General features: G+C 39.8%; 3 protein-coding genes across 3 annotated transcripts in view; 2 read left to right on the plus strand and 1 right to left on the minus strand.

Moving 5' to 3' along the window:
- Nucleotides 1-116, plus strand: part of LOC117393891 (paired box protein Pax-6) — a 15,255-nt gene extending 15,139 nt beyond the window's left edge. Inside the window, exon 14 of the mRNA XM_055229934.1 lies at nucleotides 97-116. Within this exon, the coding sequence (XP_055085909.1) occupies nucleotides 97-116 (20 nt within the window). The remainder of the gene's footprint in view (nucleotides 1-96) is intronic.
- Nucleotides 117-175: 59 nt separating this feature from the next.
- Nucleotides 176-14,562, minus strand: elp4 (elongator acetyltransferase complex subunit 4). Its single transcript, XM_033991900.2, has 9 exons — nucleotides 14,384-14,562; nucleotides 13,438-13,473; nucleotides 10,825-10,946; nucleotides 10,184-10,318; nucleotides 6,929-7,065; nucleotides 4,894-4,978; nucleotides 3,207-3,395; nucleotides 387-495; nucleotides 176-225 (listed from the first exon to the last, which is right to left on the minus strand). Exons 1-9 carry the CDS (start codon nucleotides 14,559-14,561, stop codon nucleotides 176-178), a joined length of 1,041 nt encoding a protein of 346 aa, XP_033847791.2. The 5' UTR covers nucleotide 14,562.
- A 148-nt stretch (nucleotides 14,563-14,710) lies between these two features.
- immp1l (inner mitochondrial membrane peptidase subunit 1) overlaps nucleotides 14,711-16,199 on the plus strand; it is a 10,319-nt gene continuing 8,830 nt past the window's right edge. The window contains exon 1 of the mRNA XM_033991597.2: nucleotides 14,711-14,732. The gene's annotated coding sequence lies outside the window, so the exon portion shown is untranslated. The remainder of the gene's footprint in view (nucleotides 14,733-16,199) is intronic.

Genomic DNA, 16,199 nt, shown 5'->3' on the forward strand with positions numbered 1-16,199 from the left:
GACATTGAGCGAGAGACGGAGAGATAGAAGCAGAGGGGAAGAGAGAGTGATGGTGAGGATATCGATTCCCCAGTGTTAGTCTGCTCTGGGCCTCAGGGGTATGGGCGCTGGGCTGAGGGTGAGAGAGTGTGGCTGTGCTGGAGGAGAGGAGCCAGGGACAGAGGGAGGGAGAGGGCTACGGCGTGGCAGCTGAATACCCCCCGGCCTGTCTACTGAGGAGCACGTCTGATTGAGCAGCAACACGCTAACTCGCACTGACAGCCTGGCCTGCGAGAGGGATGCCCTGCCTCCATCCACAGCCCAAGCCCCGCAACTTAATGCACTGTCTCATGTAAGCGTTTGCAAGAGCCAGAGAGAAAAGCCAGTGTATGTTTGTGTGGTTATACCGTGGTAATCTTTATAGAGTGGGTTGGTCTCCCTCTCAGAGCCTTTGAATGACTCCAGTGCAATGGCGGTGTCGGACAGCTTGGCTATCCTGCCCATTAAAGCCCTGTTCTGTTGGAGAGATAGGGAAAGAGAGGAACATGAGCAGGTAATTAAAAACCTCCCGATGAGCCATCAGTGTTGCAATTAAATTAGGTCATCACATCCCATGGTCAGGTCATTTCTGTCCGGGGTTTATAGGCGCTGCAAAGACACAAAGGGGAAAGGCCACAGGTAGAGGTGGCAAAGGTCAAGTAATGGACATGTAGTTCACATAGATCACCACACAGGAAATGATGGCGTGACTGATCTTTTTACCCTGTCAAACTATTGTTTTCTGCCCTGAAAGGTCTGGTTTTCATTATTAAACAAAACTTGATTTTATTTATTATTATTTTATATTATTTATTTAAATACAAAACATCCAAAGACACAAACATAAGTATTTTGGATCACTTCTAGATTTACTATATACACAGATATTCACTATTTAAGGGGTAAACTGCATTGTAAATGACATTCTATTTGTAAATAGAATAGTGAAAGTTGTAACTAAACACAAAAAATAAGTGCCATGTAAAAAAAAACAAATAGACAACAACAAATAAAAATGTAGAGCTGCAAGATCAAAACCTGCACTCAGGATAAAATGTTGTAAAAGGAGCTGCGCAGGAGATTGATGAGGAGAGCTCCCCCTACTGGTTAGGTTGAAATGTGTAACTGTAAAGAGGGCAAATCAAAAAGGAATGGCTGGAGCAAAGATAGAGGGATATGAGAAAAGGGAGAGAGAGAGAGCCCTGAAATATTAATCTGTTTTGCCTCTTGAATCATTCACATACTTCTCCCTGTGTTGGCTGCCACCGGCTAATGCAGTTTTCATGCCTCCATGTCTTTTTCCAACTCTTTCTTCTTCCTTTGCCTTTTTGTCCTACTTTCAAAGTATGCACATCCTAGTCAGGACAAGGCACTTATAGGGTATGTGAGGTCAGTCTCCAGCTACAATGAAATAATGATGCATCAATAAAATATGAATATAATCAAGACTTTTGTTACAATGTGGTTGTTGCTTACTTGCACTATTGCATAAACCTACAGAGCTGTTGTGCACTATGGGGCATTTGAAGGTCAGTGTTTATTTGGTTCAAACTTAAGGGCTGATAAAAGGAGCATTTGTAGCAAGTTCATTACTGATACGAGTCAAAGGTAAGACAGTCAATTAGGGCATTATGTTAGTGCTCCATTAGCTTATTTCTTGTCACAGTAAAATCTTCTCAATAACCTCAATCTTCAGTGGCAGATGATGTGATATTATGAGCCACTATTTCCAGCTCAGTACAAATCGACCAACAGTTAAAAAATAATAATAATAAATTGTTTTCAATAAAAATGCAAATATATATCAAAATATAGAGTAGTAATAAAATGTTGTGCAATAATGAGTTGAGTGTCAGTGTATTCAAATATCAAATATGGGCTGAATTTTTATTTATTTATTATTTTATACACATATTTTTATCATCAGATATATTTAATTAAGTGAGTGGGCCTATGGGTCTCTTTCTTTATTTTTCAGTAGTGTCAAATGTAAGAAATTTCAAGCAACAAGCTAAAATGAATACATAGTAATGATGATTATTAAAACCCTTAACTTAGTTGACAGAGAAAAAAAAAGGCAAAAAAATGTCAAAAGGACATTAAGAAGTCGAAAAATATAACATAGTGGGTAGTGCTGTATGACACCACTAAACTAAAGCAGCTAGAGAGCTGCAAATAGAGGAAATGAATGAGAGTGTGTTTTTGATTAGCATCCATTTTCTCGCAGTGAAGGATGTGGGGTAGCAGGAGATCTGGTATGATGGAGGAGGACAAAATTAGGACAAGACTAATTAATGTTTCAGACGGATTGTGGCACTGAGGTGCTGTGAGGAGCTTTCAGTGAGTTGCGCAGCTTCAACAGCTCCTAAATAATACATTAAGTCCAGAGTGGACACTGCTAGCTCACTATTGCAAGTCTAGACAGCCTATGCTTAACAAGTTATTAATTACATAAAGCCAAGTCACGATGAGTCATATGCATAGAAGCCATTTCCTCAGTTGGTCTCAATGGTGACTGCAGCAATAGGGTGATAGTAAGTTGTATTTTACATTCTATTAATGAACAGTCGCTCATTACCTCAATGTTGGATCTAACTTCCAACACCTGATTTGACCCCCTCCCCTCTGTCTCTCATTTGCTTCTTTCTTTAGGTTGATCCAGAAGGGTAGGGACATATTAAGGCTTTGGGGTTCAGGCCAACAAAAGACAGGAGGAACTCTGCCACCACAGCTGACATCTGTGAGTTAAACTCTCTACCTTTTCAATGCAAAAACTACAACCAGAGCATGTCTAAGGAACTCAAGTGGTAAAAACATGAATCTGTGTCAGATAAAACATTAAGACAAATATAAGAAGTGGACAGCCTCAGCTGCTTCTGTGCTCATGTACTAGTGTCTGGCGGAGGGTAGTGGTTTGCCATATGCCTCAGCAGATGACTCCACCTTCACACTGAGAGGCCAGACTGGACTCAGACACCCCCCCCCCATCCCCCTTATGAAAACAAATAACTTAAAAGAGTGACTATAAGCTAAAAAAAACCCCACCAAAACCAAACAGCTGTTTTCTGTGGCCTACTGAAGTGCATTCACAGTTATGTTCAGTAATGTAATTTCAATGTTTCTAATTAAATGATGGAATTACTAAAATACTTTTGTCCATATTCTGTGCACAGTTCTGACCGTCTTACCTGAATAAGATGTGAAGGCACAGTAACTACAGCCACAGCCAGTGATGACCTCAGCAAAGCCCGCAGACCGTAAAGAAAGGTTGTGAGGGCGTGGGTATGCTTCGGGTTGTCACAGCAACACAGGTCATCACCCCAGAGAGATGAGCCAAGGGAGTGAAGCCCAATGCGCAGGATGTTTCTTGACTTTCCCTGGAAAAAAACAGAATCAAACAATGAAAACTAAATCATGTATGCATTTAAATTGATATCAAATGGTCATCAATTTTATACACTGAAATATTACATAAAAACAGCATTAAATATTGATTCAGTTCTGCTGAACACAATGGATGTGAAGACTGTCACAAGTAAGTGATTTCTTTGGATAATAATCAGAACTCTGAGTGGGATTGTCTGCTCTCTCTTGTGCAGACAATTGGGACACCAAGCTTAAATGTGACTGGACACAACTGTCCAATCACAGGGGCCATCTGACACACACACAATGGACCTGTCAGACTGTCCTCCAATATGGCCGCCACCCAGAAAACCCCAGCACATTCTTGGCAATACAGTGGCACTCTTTAGCCAAGGGGCCTGAGTGAGGGTGGACAGAAAATGTACCAGCCCACTACAAGAAATCAACAACAAAACTCAAAATGTAATGTATTATTGACATAGTAAGTCGAGTTCAATTCAGTTCACAGAAAAAATTCTAACCTTTACAAACATCCGCTCACTTATTTTGAATCACTAGAAAACAAACCGAAGACTTCAAATTGACCCATTTCATTTGTTGCTTATGTTATCTCGCTCTACATTTTAAACCCTCCCAAAATCACCGCCCTAGGTTTCACAAAAGCCCAACCTTGTTTAGATCTGGAACAGAGTTACAGGCATCTTAGAAAAATAAACACCATTGTTCATGTGACTTTTTCAAAGCTGACTCAAAGTTTCCAAAGGAGGAGCTCTCAGACAAGATCCATCGTCCACTACACCATTTGCCGTCAGTTCGAATAATATTATATTAGCAGAGAGTTAAAATGTCTGGTGTCCAGCAGGGGGTTGTGTTGCTGTGGCAACACCAGCGAAAGAAGCCAAAGTGAACTCTTATAGCTAGCCTATAGAATAATCAGGGGAACAGTGCCAGTTAAGTCCAGCCAACAACCTGCCATACAGCCTATGTGTATGAGTTTCTAGTAAAAGATGATGCAGCAGGACATGCAGCAATTGGAAATATTGCATTTAATTAAGTATAATTTACCCTACTGCAGAAAACAATAAAAAATCAAATCATTATAGATATAGGGCACCCTTGTGCCAGTGCCCCTGTGGCTCTGTGGCTCTGTGCATTCCTGGACTGTGCCAACAGTATGTCAGGCGACCACACTGCTTTAATGATGTCAGCAGTTAATCTGGCGTGTGAGTGACAGCGCTTGGGGAGGACATGTGGGGGGTAGGCCTGTTAAACCCTCTTTCTGAGTGACGTGGAGAGGTGGCTCCAGGTGACAAGCAGGGAGGTCACAGAATCTAGGTGAATAAAACACAGCGACTGTGGGGTAACATGTATTGTCACATTAATATATGGAGGAAGTAATATATGTAATAGATAAAGTAACAAGAAGTATTTCACTGCATTTGTGATGATAAAATAAGATTGCTTTGAGTAATACCATAATCCAGTACCATGTATCCATGTGTTTCTTACCGACGAGGCAGTTACTGCAAAGCCCTCCTTCTGAATGACCTCTTGAAGTGACTTCAGCAAAGCCGAGTAGGACTCCAGCGTTGGACTAGAGGGAGAGCCAGAACAGAGACATGGGGGGGACATGAAAACTGTGCAGTAATTGAGACCATTTTGATCAAACTGGGCCATGCCCATCATGGCAGTAACCTAATCCTTTATGACTTCAGCATGTTCCTCCTGACTGTGCTTTTCTGGAGCCACTGAAGCAGACAGATCCATATCAAGAGATCCAATTAATTTATTTGGTTGATTAAATTACAACATGACTGGTTCTCTTGTCAGCTCCCCAAGGATTTCATTGTGCCTCGACAGTCAGACAACTGCATGCCCAAACATTTATATGACACTAATAAAAAAGGAGATTTGGTAATTAATAGCCAATAAAGTAGCTGCAGTTTGCAGTTTATCTGGAGTAAGAGCACTTGCAAATTCTTCCAAAATAGCAAATACAAATGTTAACCTTATCTTTTTACACAGAAATGTGCACTTAAAAACTCCCTACCATTGTAATGACCACTTTGCAAACAGTCATACTGGGCTACTAGTCAGGTGTCTATTCAACCCCCATGCTGCAAAAGCTGATACACAGATTGGTCACACATCAATAATCCTACATAAAGAACAGTAATACACCACTCGTCTTGATTACACTTATGCCAAGTACATCTATGTACTCCATTTCAGTTATTCAGCTCAACAATACTGCATCCTGACCCTGCTGTGGCTAATGATACAGCAGGTTTGGTGAAACAGGGACACCTACCCTCCTTGGCCTCTCTGCCCATGCCTGCTCTCAGAGGCAGGGGGTTGGGGTGGTTTGACATGCACTTAGGCAGGAGGTTTCCTCTCGTTGGCAGCTATTGTAGGCGCACATTGTGTTTAAGCTACCCTACTGAGCATCTCTTATTCAGGTAGCACTGAGGTCTTGGTGCACTGATTTGGAGCTGTAGTGTTACCCAACTACGATCATACAAGAGAAGAGTCTTTATCTCGTACCTCATTCAATCAAGAAAAAAAGAGGTAAAAGGGGGTAGATGGTCTTAAACAACAGGATCTGTATCACCTAAAGAGCAATTTGTGCCAATTATGCCTTCAAGTGAAATGCTGCAATTTAACAGCAAGGGTATCAACATGGGGCTATGGCCACGTGTAAGGGGGAGTAGCCTGCTTAGGAGTTTGTATGGTTTGTGTGAAAAATGCAGTGTTATACAGCTTGTGAGCACAATAGTGCAGTGCAGGTGTCGTTTCCTGCTGTCAAAACGTCTACAAGATCTATAACCCATTCGGGGGTCTTAGGGCCATAATGACAGTATGACCATGTCACTCACACTCCTTTAACAGCTGCACTTTATCTTCACCTAGTATCAAACTCTAAAGAAAGCTTCATTCTTTATACAACTGAGAATACCTAATTTGTTTGCCTGACTGCTCTTTTGTTTGATAAAAGAGGAAGTGTTATTGTATAAAGGCCCCATACCTCCTCTGTGCCCCGCACTGCTGTATTTAAACAGTGTGTGCTTCGCGTGCCCTTGTGTGCTGAGCAGCACTCTCAGAGTAAAGAGTCAACATGACCTTTGAACCTTAAGTACACTTGATGCAGTAGAAATCAAACAGACACTGAGCAAACACACCCCTTATTTGAATATATACATAAGCTTTACAGAGGCCTGAGTGTTTTAAGTCACTGACAAGTGACTGCAAGTTAAACTAGGGCATTCATAAAGTACATGTCAATTTATATAATCATACATGATTTTATGATTAGCTAAACCCTTTTAAAGCCTTTAGGCCAAAAAAAGTATAATACAAAATTGCATTACACATTTTCTGCTACACAAACTCTGGGTTCACAGGCATGTATGCAAAGAGCTCTTCTCAAATTATGTCATATTCATGCAAATTAACTTTGTGCATAATATTGTTTTTGTTCAACCGTGTTTCGGGTTAATGTCTAGTTGTTCATTAAACGTACTGAGTTTAGGCCTTGTCATTGTACCTGTAGGATGGTGTTGTCTGCTGGGGATGATCAGGCAGGTTGAAGCAGTGGCACTTCGCTGCCTGGCGAATTTCTGCTTCCATTGTCTTAGAGACATCATAATAGTGGCCAAACCGAGATGATGATGTAAGAGTGCTCTGGGGAAGTCAAACAAACAGCATTAACTGTCAAGTACACACTGAATAAAACAAAAACATTTAGAAAGGGTATTTTTTTTATTGTACTAATCCATACATTTGTTTGTAAAATAGTTATAGAGAACCAAGGAGCTAATCACTGTACTAATTTCTTTTTTCTAAAAAGTTAAATAAGTGTGCCCCATCTCTGTAAAAATGCAATTGCGTTGTTTATGGGTCATTCCGCTACATTTCTGCATCATATAAGTTAAATAACCACTATAATTGTGTTCTCCAATCATTTCTTAACACAAACACCCACTTCTGGCTATGAAAGCAGAAGTGTCAAGGATGCTGGGGAAAGCGGATGTTTTCCTGCAGCTGAGAGGGAGAGTTTTAGTTCTTCATTCTCAGTGAAACTAGGGATTCCATTGTTAAAGGGGCCCTTAATCTACTCTTAATCTGGATTAGGTCCCCCGGTGTGTCCCTCTCCTGGCGGGACGAGAGGGTCAGCGGGCCAGTGGGGTCAGGCGCTCATCTTCTCTTTGTGAGACTGGCAACCCGCTTAGTGTTCTTTCCCCGCCCCGACGGCCTCACCTTTGATCTGACGTCTTCATTGGGACTGACTCAGTGGGTTGTGTCAGCAGAGGTGTATGTAAAGGGAAAGTAAGCAGTGACTCTGGGGCTGAATTTGGGATGCAAATCCTCCGCTGGAGGCTTACTAGAGGTTTGTAAAGACGATTTTACAGAGTAAGGGGGAGAGGTGAAGAAAGGACACAGATATAAAGACGTATCCAAGAAGAGAGAAAGAGGGAAGGATCCCCAGGGATGCACTGTGTGCTGTTAATCCACATAGCGATATGGATTATAGAAGTGCTGGGACTGTAGAGAAGTAGTAGGAAGGGTCACCTCTCCTCAAAGCAAAAGAAAGAGTGTAGGCCTGCCGACTCTAGCAGGGGGAAAGGCAGGGATTTGGGGGAAGACAGAAGCACAGGTCTGGGTCATAGGTTGAGCGAGCAGACATGCCATTGCATAGACTGCAGAGTACCGTTGTTTCCCAGGCTAAGCAGGGGTTCAGGCGTGTGTGCATGTGTATACGTATATGAGTTGGGGGCAGTGAAAAGCCTACCTATCACCAGCTAAGTGTGAGTAATCTGGTGCAGCTCTGAAAGGAGAGGCTGAGAACTCATTCACTTCACAAAGGAGTTTAGAAGCTGAAGGATTTAGTATGAGGACAATTGCCAATCTAAAACCAGAAAGCTCTGGTCAGTTCTTTCAAACTTCACTGACAATAACAAAAGCAGATGTCATGAAAATAGACCTACATAACACCTCAATTGTAACAGTGTGTGTAGAGCTGTAAAGATTAACCACAAAACCTCTGACTAGTGGACTGCTAAAATAATTGTCAGTTGCTGCCCTAAGTGTGTGAATAAAAATTGTGGGTATATAGTGAATTCAGAAAATACAATTTCAGACCCCCTTCTATCTATCTCCATCCTTGTATGGAATACAACAAGAAAGTAATTTTGGCTGGCCAGGCAAGGGGTATAAGGATACCTTGTAATTCAATGCAATTTTGCAAAACTGCATTAATTTATAGGACATAGAACACACGGTGGGCAACATATAAAATATTGTAATTGTTGTTCTGAAGATATACAACATTTGAATACAGAGAATATCGTCTACGAATGATATAATTAAAAATGACATCAAAAAGTGCCAAGTAAAAATAAAATGAGCCGAAACAAATCTCCCACACAAGGGTATAAAGATATTTCTGCACTTTTGTGGTAAATTTTATGCTCCATTCACATTTTGTGTGATACTTCATTCTCAACGAAGTAATTTACAGGTAGAAATTGAAATCTATGGGTTTTTTTTATGGCCGATGTCAATACAGATTTAAAAAAAATTCTGCAAAACCAATACTTACGATATTTTTGGGTGGATATATACAGCCGATTTTGATTATTTTCCCCCACGGCCCTTCTTGCCCAAAGTGGGGCCCATGGGCCTAACTTGGTCCTCCAGGGTGTGTAATTTGGCCCATGAGGGGTCTCTGAGATTAAGAAGACTTATTTTGATTCAATTTTGTACTGAAAACACTGTCAGGAGATAGGAGGGAGGACAATCCTGTCTAATACTTAAAGTAAATTTAATCATACTAATCATCTGTTTTGAAAAACATTTTCATGTGCAAACTGTCATTAGACTTGGCCCTCAACTCACTAAAGCACTTTAATTTTTAGCCTGTTGAGGAAAAAAATTCGGTCACCCCTGAAGTGTTCAAATAAAGTGTTTGCATATTCTTTAGGCAGAAGGACGGTCAAAACAAAAAAACAGTCTCTTCTGGACAATTAAATCCTTTTTGCAAATATCAGCCCAATATATTGACCAACCGTTGGATCAGTCTATCTGTATTTAAAGGCACATTGCAGCACATTCCTGATACACTGTTAAAATATCACCTGAATCTCGTGACCGAGATAATCCATTTTTTGTCAGTGTCACTTACCCCTAATTCATACTCACAAGGAAACGTTTATCTAAATTTGATAAATGTTCACTACTAATAGACCTTTAATACATGTGATGGATTGATCATGACATATGAAAGGCTAACTGGTGCAGAAACTGAGGAAATCCCAAAGGAATCTCATGACCTCTCCTCATTTTATGATAATTCACCATATTGACACTGTGATAGTGAAAAAACACTGAAATCTTCATTTCCTATTATTCACATTGTCTAAAAGACTACCATTCCTAGATTAAACAGCTTCCTGAAATCACATTTTGTGAATGATTAAATATCATTATTTTTTAGTTCATAGGATATTGTGACCTGAAAAATCATGATTAACCGAATAATCTTAACATCCCAAACCCTAAACTCAAAGAAAGTGGTTGCAGCATTATGACAAGTTTTGATAGAACTGTTAAAATTCAAATGGTTAATCTTGCCATTATCGTTTTATTTCTATTTTTCATCCCCTACTAAAATTCAGTTTTAATTTAGTTTTCTAGTGTAACCAATAGAATTTATGAAAAAATATTTACATATTTAAGAAATTTGGTAATAAAGGGGGTCTGAACACATTCGAACCAAAAGTAAAATAACTTGTTGGATTACCTGAACTTTTGGAAGATTCTGATAGCGCCATGCAATCTTCATTGTGTCCAAACTGTCTTGAGGCTCAGAGGACAGCCTGGGTTGCTCCACTGGTTTAGGGATCGCAACATCATCCATGATAGGAGATGGAAGTTCCTTTCAACAATGATAATATGTTGATTAATAATTTGAAGTAGTGGATTTACAACATAGTACTTTTACATATATTGTGCATTCTAAGAGAGGGTCCAGTTGTCTTGACTTTTTTTATTTATTTATTTATTTATGTATTTAAAGGACAATGTGCAGTTACATTAAAAAGATGGCTGCACCAGATTTAGTCCTAAAACAACATGTCTTTGAAATGTAAAAGAAAGGTTGAGGTTGTGAACCATACCACTATCAATCAGTGGGAAAGAGGTCCACCTCCTGCATGTTTGGTGCCAGTCAGCTTCTGGAACTATATTCTTTTTCAGTATGAATATGCTGATATGCATCAAGAAGCATTTCAACAATTCTACAACATGGTACTCAAATTTCACACACTCTCACACCACAAGAAAAGCACATCATTAACAGTGGACATCCTTTTTAAAGTTGATTAAAATTAATAAAGTACATGTAGTGGCTCAAAACATGAAAGACAAATATAAAAACCATACCTGTAATATGTCGTTTGGAGAATCCTGAGCTGATGCCACGAAAAGCTCATGTTGACACACCACTCCTTCAGCCAAAAAGTATTTTAAAATCATTCGGGAGTAGCTATCATAGTAGTCCTCCTCTAAATAAAAACAAAATAAAGCAAAAAAACAAAATTAATTTACTAGGAAAGCTTATAACACAGAGAAGAGCTGCCACCACACTCATATACAAATATATCGAACTGTATGAGAAAAACATCAAAACAGTGTTGACCTGTCGTTTACTCTAATAGGACTTAACAACTCTAGAGACCACATCTGTCAGGCTGTCTACTCTTTCATTTCATCATCACGGGTCTTGCAGTTCGCCATATCACAGCACCTGACTATAATCGTTGTAAGGACCTTTTTTAACTGTAACTTTTAAAACCAAGTGGCATATAACAGGCTGGCAAAAGAACACAGGCGTCCTTGTGCTGCTTTCATCTGTGCATTAGACATGACAACTCCCACTCTCTTGTCAGAGTCTCAACAGTGTCCCTGTCTACTTTTACTTGCAGTAAAGGTGCGAGCAAGACACCTGTCGAGAATGTTCACCTGACCCCTCCCACTGGAAGATAAAGTGGTCAAGCTGTCAAAGCAGAAGGAGTATATAGGACACTGGATGACCTCGAAATGCAATCTGGCGTAACGCTTGTCTGAATCTCCTATTTTCTCAGTATTGGACAAGATATGTACACACTTACGCTGAAGACTCTGACTCTCTGACTTATCATAAAAAATGCAACCAAATACTGTGACTGAATGTGCACTGTATTATAATTACACACTTCCCTTAGTATCATTCAGCGGTCTACCCAGCATGCCACCTCAGCTTTCTGTCAACATTTCCACCACCATCACAACTTTGTCAAGACTTGATAGGCCTGGCCACACAATAACCAACAGTGGGCAGAATAACAATGGCAGCCATGACGGTTTAAGGTACTAGACATGCGGCTGACAGCTTAGGAATGACATGTCATCCCGAGCATCTCTAGTATTCTCCCCTCCCACATTTTCTGTAATGCCCTCACCTACGGACTTTAACTTAGACCAGGAAATTCCATGGCTCTTCAATTTGTTGTCGGTGGGGCTCCCCGTTCTCTTATTGATGGGTTTCTAGGTCAGCAGGCCTTTGTGTCTTTCAGATCGCCCCACAAAGACTCCCAGATGGGCCCTCTCAAGATGGGGCCTATTGTGGCTGTGTTTCTATGGGAGCCTTACAAATGGAACCTCCAGGAGTCATTAGGCTGTTGTGGCGGGGGGTAAGGGGAGGAGGCAGGAGGTAGCGGGATATATACGAGCAACAGGGGGGTGGGGGCAGGCCTTTAAAACTTTGAGGTAGATTGGCAACTTTCGACAGCTTTAAAGAATATTATCTTAACTGTTCATGAAAGGGGTCTGCATGGTTGGTCACAAGAAATTGAAATATGTGCAACATATTTTAGGAATTTTAGACAGTGCGTTCCATCTTTAAATAGGCATATATTAAAAAATCTTAGAAAAAAAATCATTAGGACAAATTATTTTTATTTATACTGCAGACATAGTGCATTTATTTTCCATTTTGTGATTCTGTTTATTCTGCTCCTGTAGCTTATTTTCTTTGATTTTTGAATTTATTTAATCAGTGTCATTCAGACTGAGATCAGCAGAGTGTTGTTGTGGTTAAACTGTCCAGATCTTGACCATACTGTAGTGAGGGGTTTGACAAATCGGCACGGACAGCTCCAAACACTTCAAAGGCAGACAGCGACCACTGATAATTTTATGTCTGCGTCACTCAAAGAGACCATCGCGGCTAAAGGGCCAGGCTGTAGGACAAGCGCCTGTAACAAACACAAACAAACACACACTCCAAAGTCCCCCATCACACCTCCCACACAACCAAACAGCACACAGCCAAGTGGGTACACACACAGACAAGCCGCTCTTTCAGAGACTAACAGAAGAGGAGAGCACAGACGCATTTCACCTTTACTGTGTCTCTCATTACCAGATGAAACCAACCGTACATTGATTCACAAAATGGAAGGGAAGAACGCATTAGTGTGTAATCACTGACTCCTGCATCGATTGGGGGGATGAATTAAAGGGCAAAGCAATATCATCAGTTGGTATAGGCCTCGGCTACACACAAATTACAGCATGAAGGGAAAACAAGACTACCTTAACCTTACTGTCTGTCAGCACATATAGACCAGCCTATGATGAATGATAATAATGCTAATAACACAGTAGAAGACATTTATGTGCAGAGAAGCCACTTGTTTTGAAAGCCATTTGGAAACTTTGAACACATCTGCAGAGGGGCATATTAATTAGCACTTTGAATAAAAGTGTGCACACTTGGATTCATTCCATAGACTAGAGGGGTCTAGGGCATATTTACCACACTTGTTCAATGACACTTAAGTACACATGCAACTAAAACGGGTTGGACAACAGTTAAAAAGCAAGTAAAGCACAATTTCATGAACCCTTCTGCCAGAAAGACAGAAGAAAGACACTTCTTCCGTCGAGTGACTTTCTGGCACAACATAATGTGATTTAATGTATGTATGTTTATTTCCAGTAAATAAAACTCACCAATAAGTAGTACAGCTCCAACGGCTAAACCACCACCTGTAAAAAATAAAAACATGCAACTTAAAATACTGACAATTATTGATGAGATTTGACACAATTGGCATAAAGTCTATATCTAAATATATTATTGGAATCTCCACCAATGACAACAATTAGGTTATATTTTTATAATAATCCAGCAGACAAGTGCTTAAACATGGCTGTAAATGTTTTGGCTAAGGTTCAGGCATTTCACAAAAACAGTAAATGAAAGTAAAATTAAAAACAGAATTGCCACTTCTGATGTTTCTGATGTTATTGTTTAATCTTGCAGCAGTTCTATTAAAGACTATATCATAGTCAATGTTCCAGTTTTGCATACCTTTAAAGCAAAAATGTATTATGTATAAAAAGGAGGAAAATATAATGCCCACCTCAATAACTTATAACTCAATAACTCACACAAGACTCTCTTTTGCTTCTCCTTCATTATCTGTCTGGCCTTGGACTATTACATTTAATGAAACAACATACATGTAAAAACATGAATTCAAATACAAATGAGAAAAATTAAGAATTGCTTTTAATTGTCCTTGTCAATTTAGTGTAGGATACTTATACGTTTCCCCTAAGTGCCAAAAGTAAATTGCTTTGAATACATAAGAGACTTGATCGAGGCCTATATAGAAACATTATAGAATTGTTTGACATCTCATATTGTCGACGCTAAAATTAACATCTTGATTTAGATTTAGATGATTTAGTGAAAAATGTCACAAAAACATATCAGGTTTAATAGTTCTGAATTAACAGGAGCAAATAAACATAAACAAGCTATAGTTTGACTCAATCGTGCTGTGCTCATCATCCATGACTGTGCTGTGTCAAATGTGTCGCTTCTATGTATGGGCTGCATGCTGTTGTCACTGGACACTGCGGGATGCTAATGCTAACAAGCTGCACTGACCGAGTAAAAAGTCTAGTGAAGTGACACCAGTCGACACTAAAAGCTGTCCATTCTGAACCGAAGGTCTTGTGCCGGGGATAGAAAGAAGCTTGCTCCTCGTTTTTTTCTGAAAACTCGTCGAATTTAAAGATGAAGATCTAACTCCGGGATTACCCACACCGCTCACGGGGGCCGCCATGTTGTCAGTGACGGGATGACGTATGAACAATAATAACCAATCAAAACATTCAATGAGAGAAGACAGCCAATCAGCGGGGCGAATGTTCGTGGGCAAAACGTTACACGGAAGTAATGGATGTTGTTAGTTGTTTTTTTTAACTGGTTGGATCTCAAAGCTGCTTTTTAACTGGTACGTTTATCACACTTTATTGGAGATTACCGTTTAATGTTCAATATGTTTAACCTGCACCTGAAATTCACCAGCAATGTCTAATGCTATGATCCTGTTGTTAAGCCGAATTACCGGACACATTTTGCATTAAAAAAAAAATCCTTTTATAGTAATGACTGTCAAAGTAAACTGCAGTGGCGTCTCCTTGTATAGGCCATATAGCTCAATGTCACAAAACATTTAGCCTACTTGAAAATGAGTAAGGATGAGACGCAGACTGTGTTTTTGAGGGTAGTTCAGGGTATATTTAATATTATTTTGCCCAATCAGCTTTAGTTTTTCCTTCCACTCATGTAAGGGGGTGAGGGGTGTTCAGATGTACTGGTGCAGACTTGGCTTTTTTGTTGCTAAAGGCTTGACTACATCACACAGATATTGCAACAGAAGACGATGCAGTCTAGTGCTCACTTTGCCAATTTTGTTTTGACACCACATTTGAGATGTATTTGTACTGACAGGAGACCAAGAGGGGATATCATGACTGACAATGCTGGAGAGCCTATATAAAATGAATAAGACATGAAAACTGACCTGCTTTTCAATGGCTTGCCTAGTTCTTGGGATAATGGAGTCAATATATGTATGTATAAATAATAAAATTAACCACTATCCTGTTAGTGGGTGGCATGATAATATAATTAGATAAGTATTATAAGTAGCCAGATATTTTTTTCTGTACACTTGCCCTTTCAATGTGGCATATGCGCATCTATTTATCAGCTTACTTCTCAGTATAGTATCTGATGTAGCTAAATAATGGCAGTAGTCATAACATGTCAGCCCTTTCCTGGTTGGACTGTTTTTCTTGCTGATGCTTATGTCTGCCATCTGTGGATAGAAAAAGAGAAGTCGTAAACGTTTTGTGTCTACGGGAAGCAGATAGCCATCTACTGTAGTTGTTTAGTCCATGTTGAAAGGAAAGTCATATTCTAAGGGCACACACAATTAGCCTCAGATATTTTTGTGCACGCTAACTTACTTTAGCAGGAGATATTTCCATTCATTTACAATGTCTTGAAGCTACTGATATGTTATTGGCACTACCCATTGCTTTACTTAAACCTTTGTCAATATAGTTGTTTATGAGCTGTCTTTTTCTGTCACCTTTTCCTATATATTTTAGGAAAAGATAAGATCTGTTCCTTCAGTACACCTGCAGGGCCATGGAGACGCTCACAAATACAATAAGGCTTATTGACTTATTTATTTTCTGGACATAATTGTCTGGGAAGCTCTTCAACCCACATTTACATTCATGGGTATTCATGTCACTTAGCTATTATTTCCTCGGTCTGGCCCAGTGATTGTAGGTTTAAGCCCTCTGCTCTTCAAATAGTAACATTCAGCTGTTTGGCGGCTGTGTTGCTATTGGTGACAATGAAAAGAGCAATATGGAGATCAGTTGGTTCAATTAAGCCTCAGATA

This window comes from Periophthalmus magnuspinnatus, chromosome 3, assembly GCF_009829125.3.
Source record: "Periophthalmus magnuspinnatus isolate fPerMag1 chromosome 3, fPerMag1.2.pri, whole genome shotgun sequence".
In the NCBI taxonomy this organism is placed as follows: domain Eukaryota; kingdom Metazoa; phylum Chordata; class Actinopteri; order Gobiiformes; family Gobiidae; genus Periophthalmus; species Periophthalmus magnuspinnatus.

Coding starts and splice junctions, on each gene's coding strand:
- elp4 (XM_033991900.2), bottom strand. CDS start 14,561: ATGGCGGCCCCCGTGAGCGGTGTGGGTAATCCCGGAGTTAGATCTTCA. Junction 13,474..14,383: donor TTCACTAGACTTTTTACTCG/GTCAGTGCAGCT, acceptor TATTTTTTACAG/GTGGTGGTTTAGCCGTTGGA. Junction 10,319..10,824: donor CTCCAAACGACATATTACAG/GTATGGTTTTTA, acceptor CATTGTTGAAAG/GAACTTCCATCTCCTATCAT.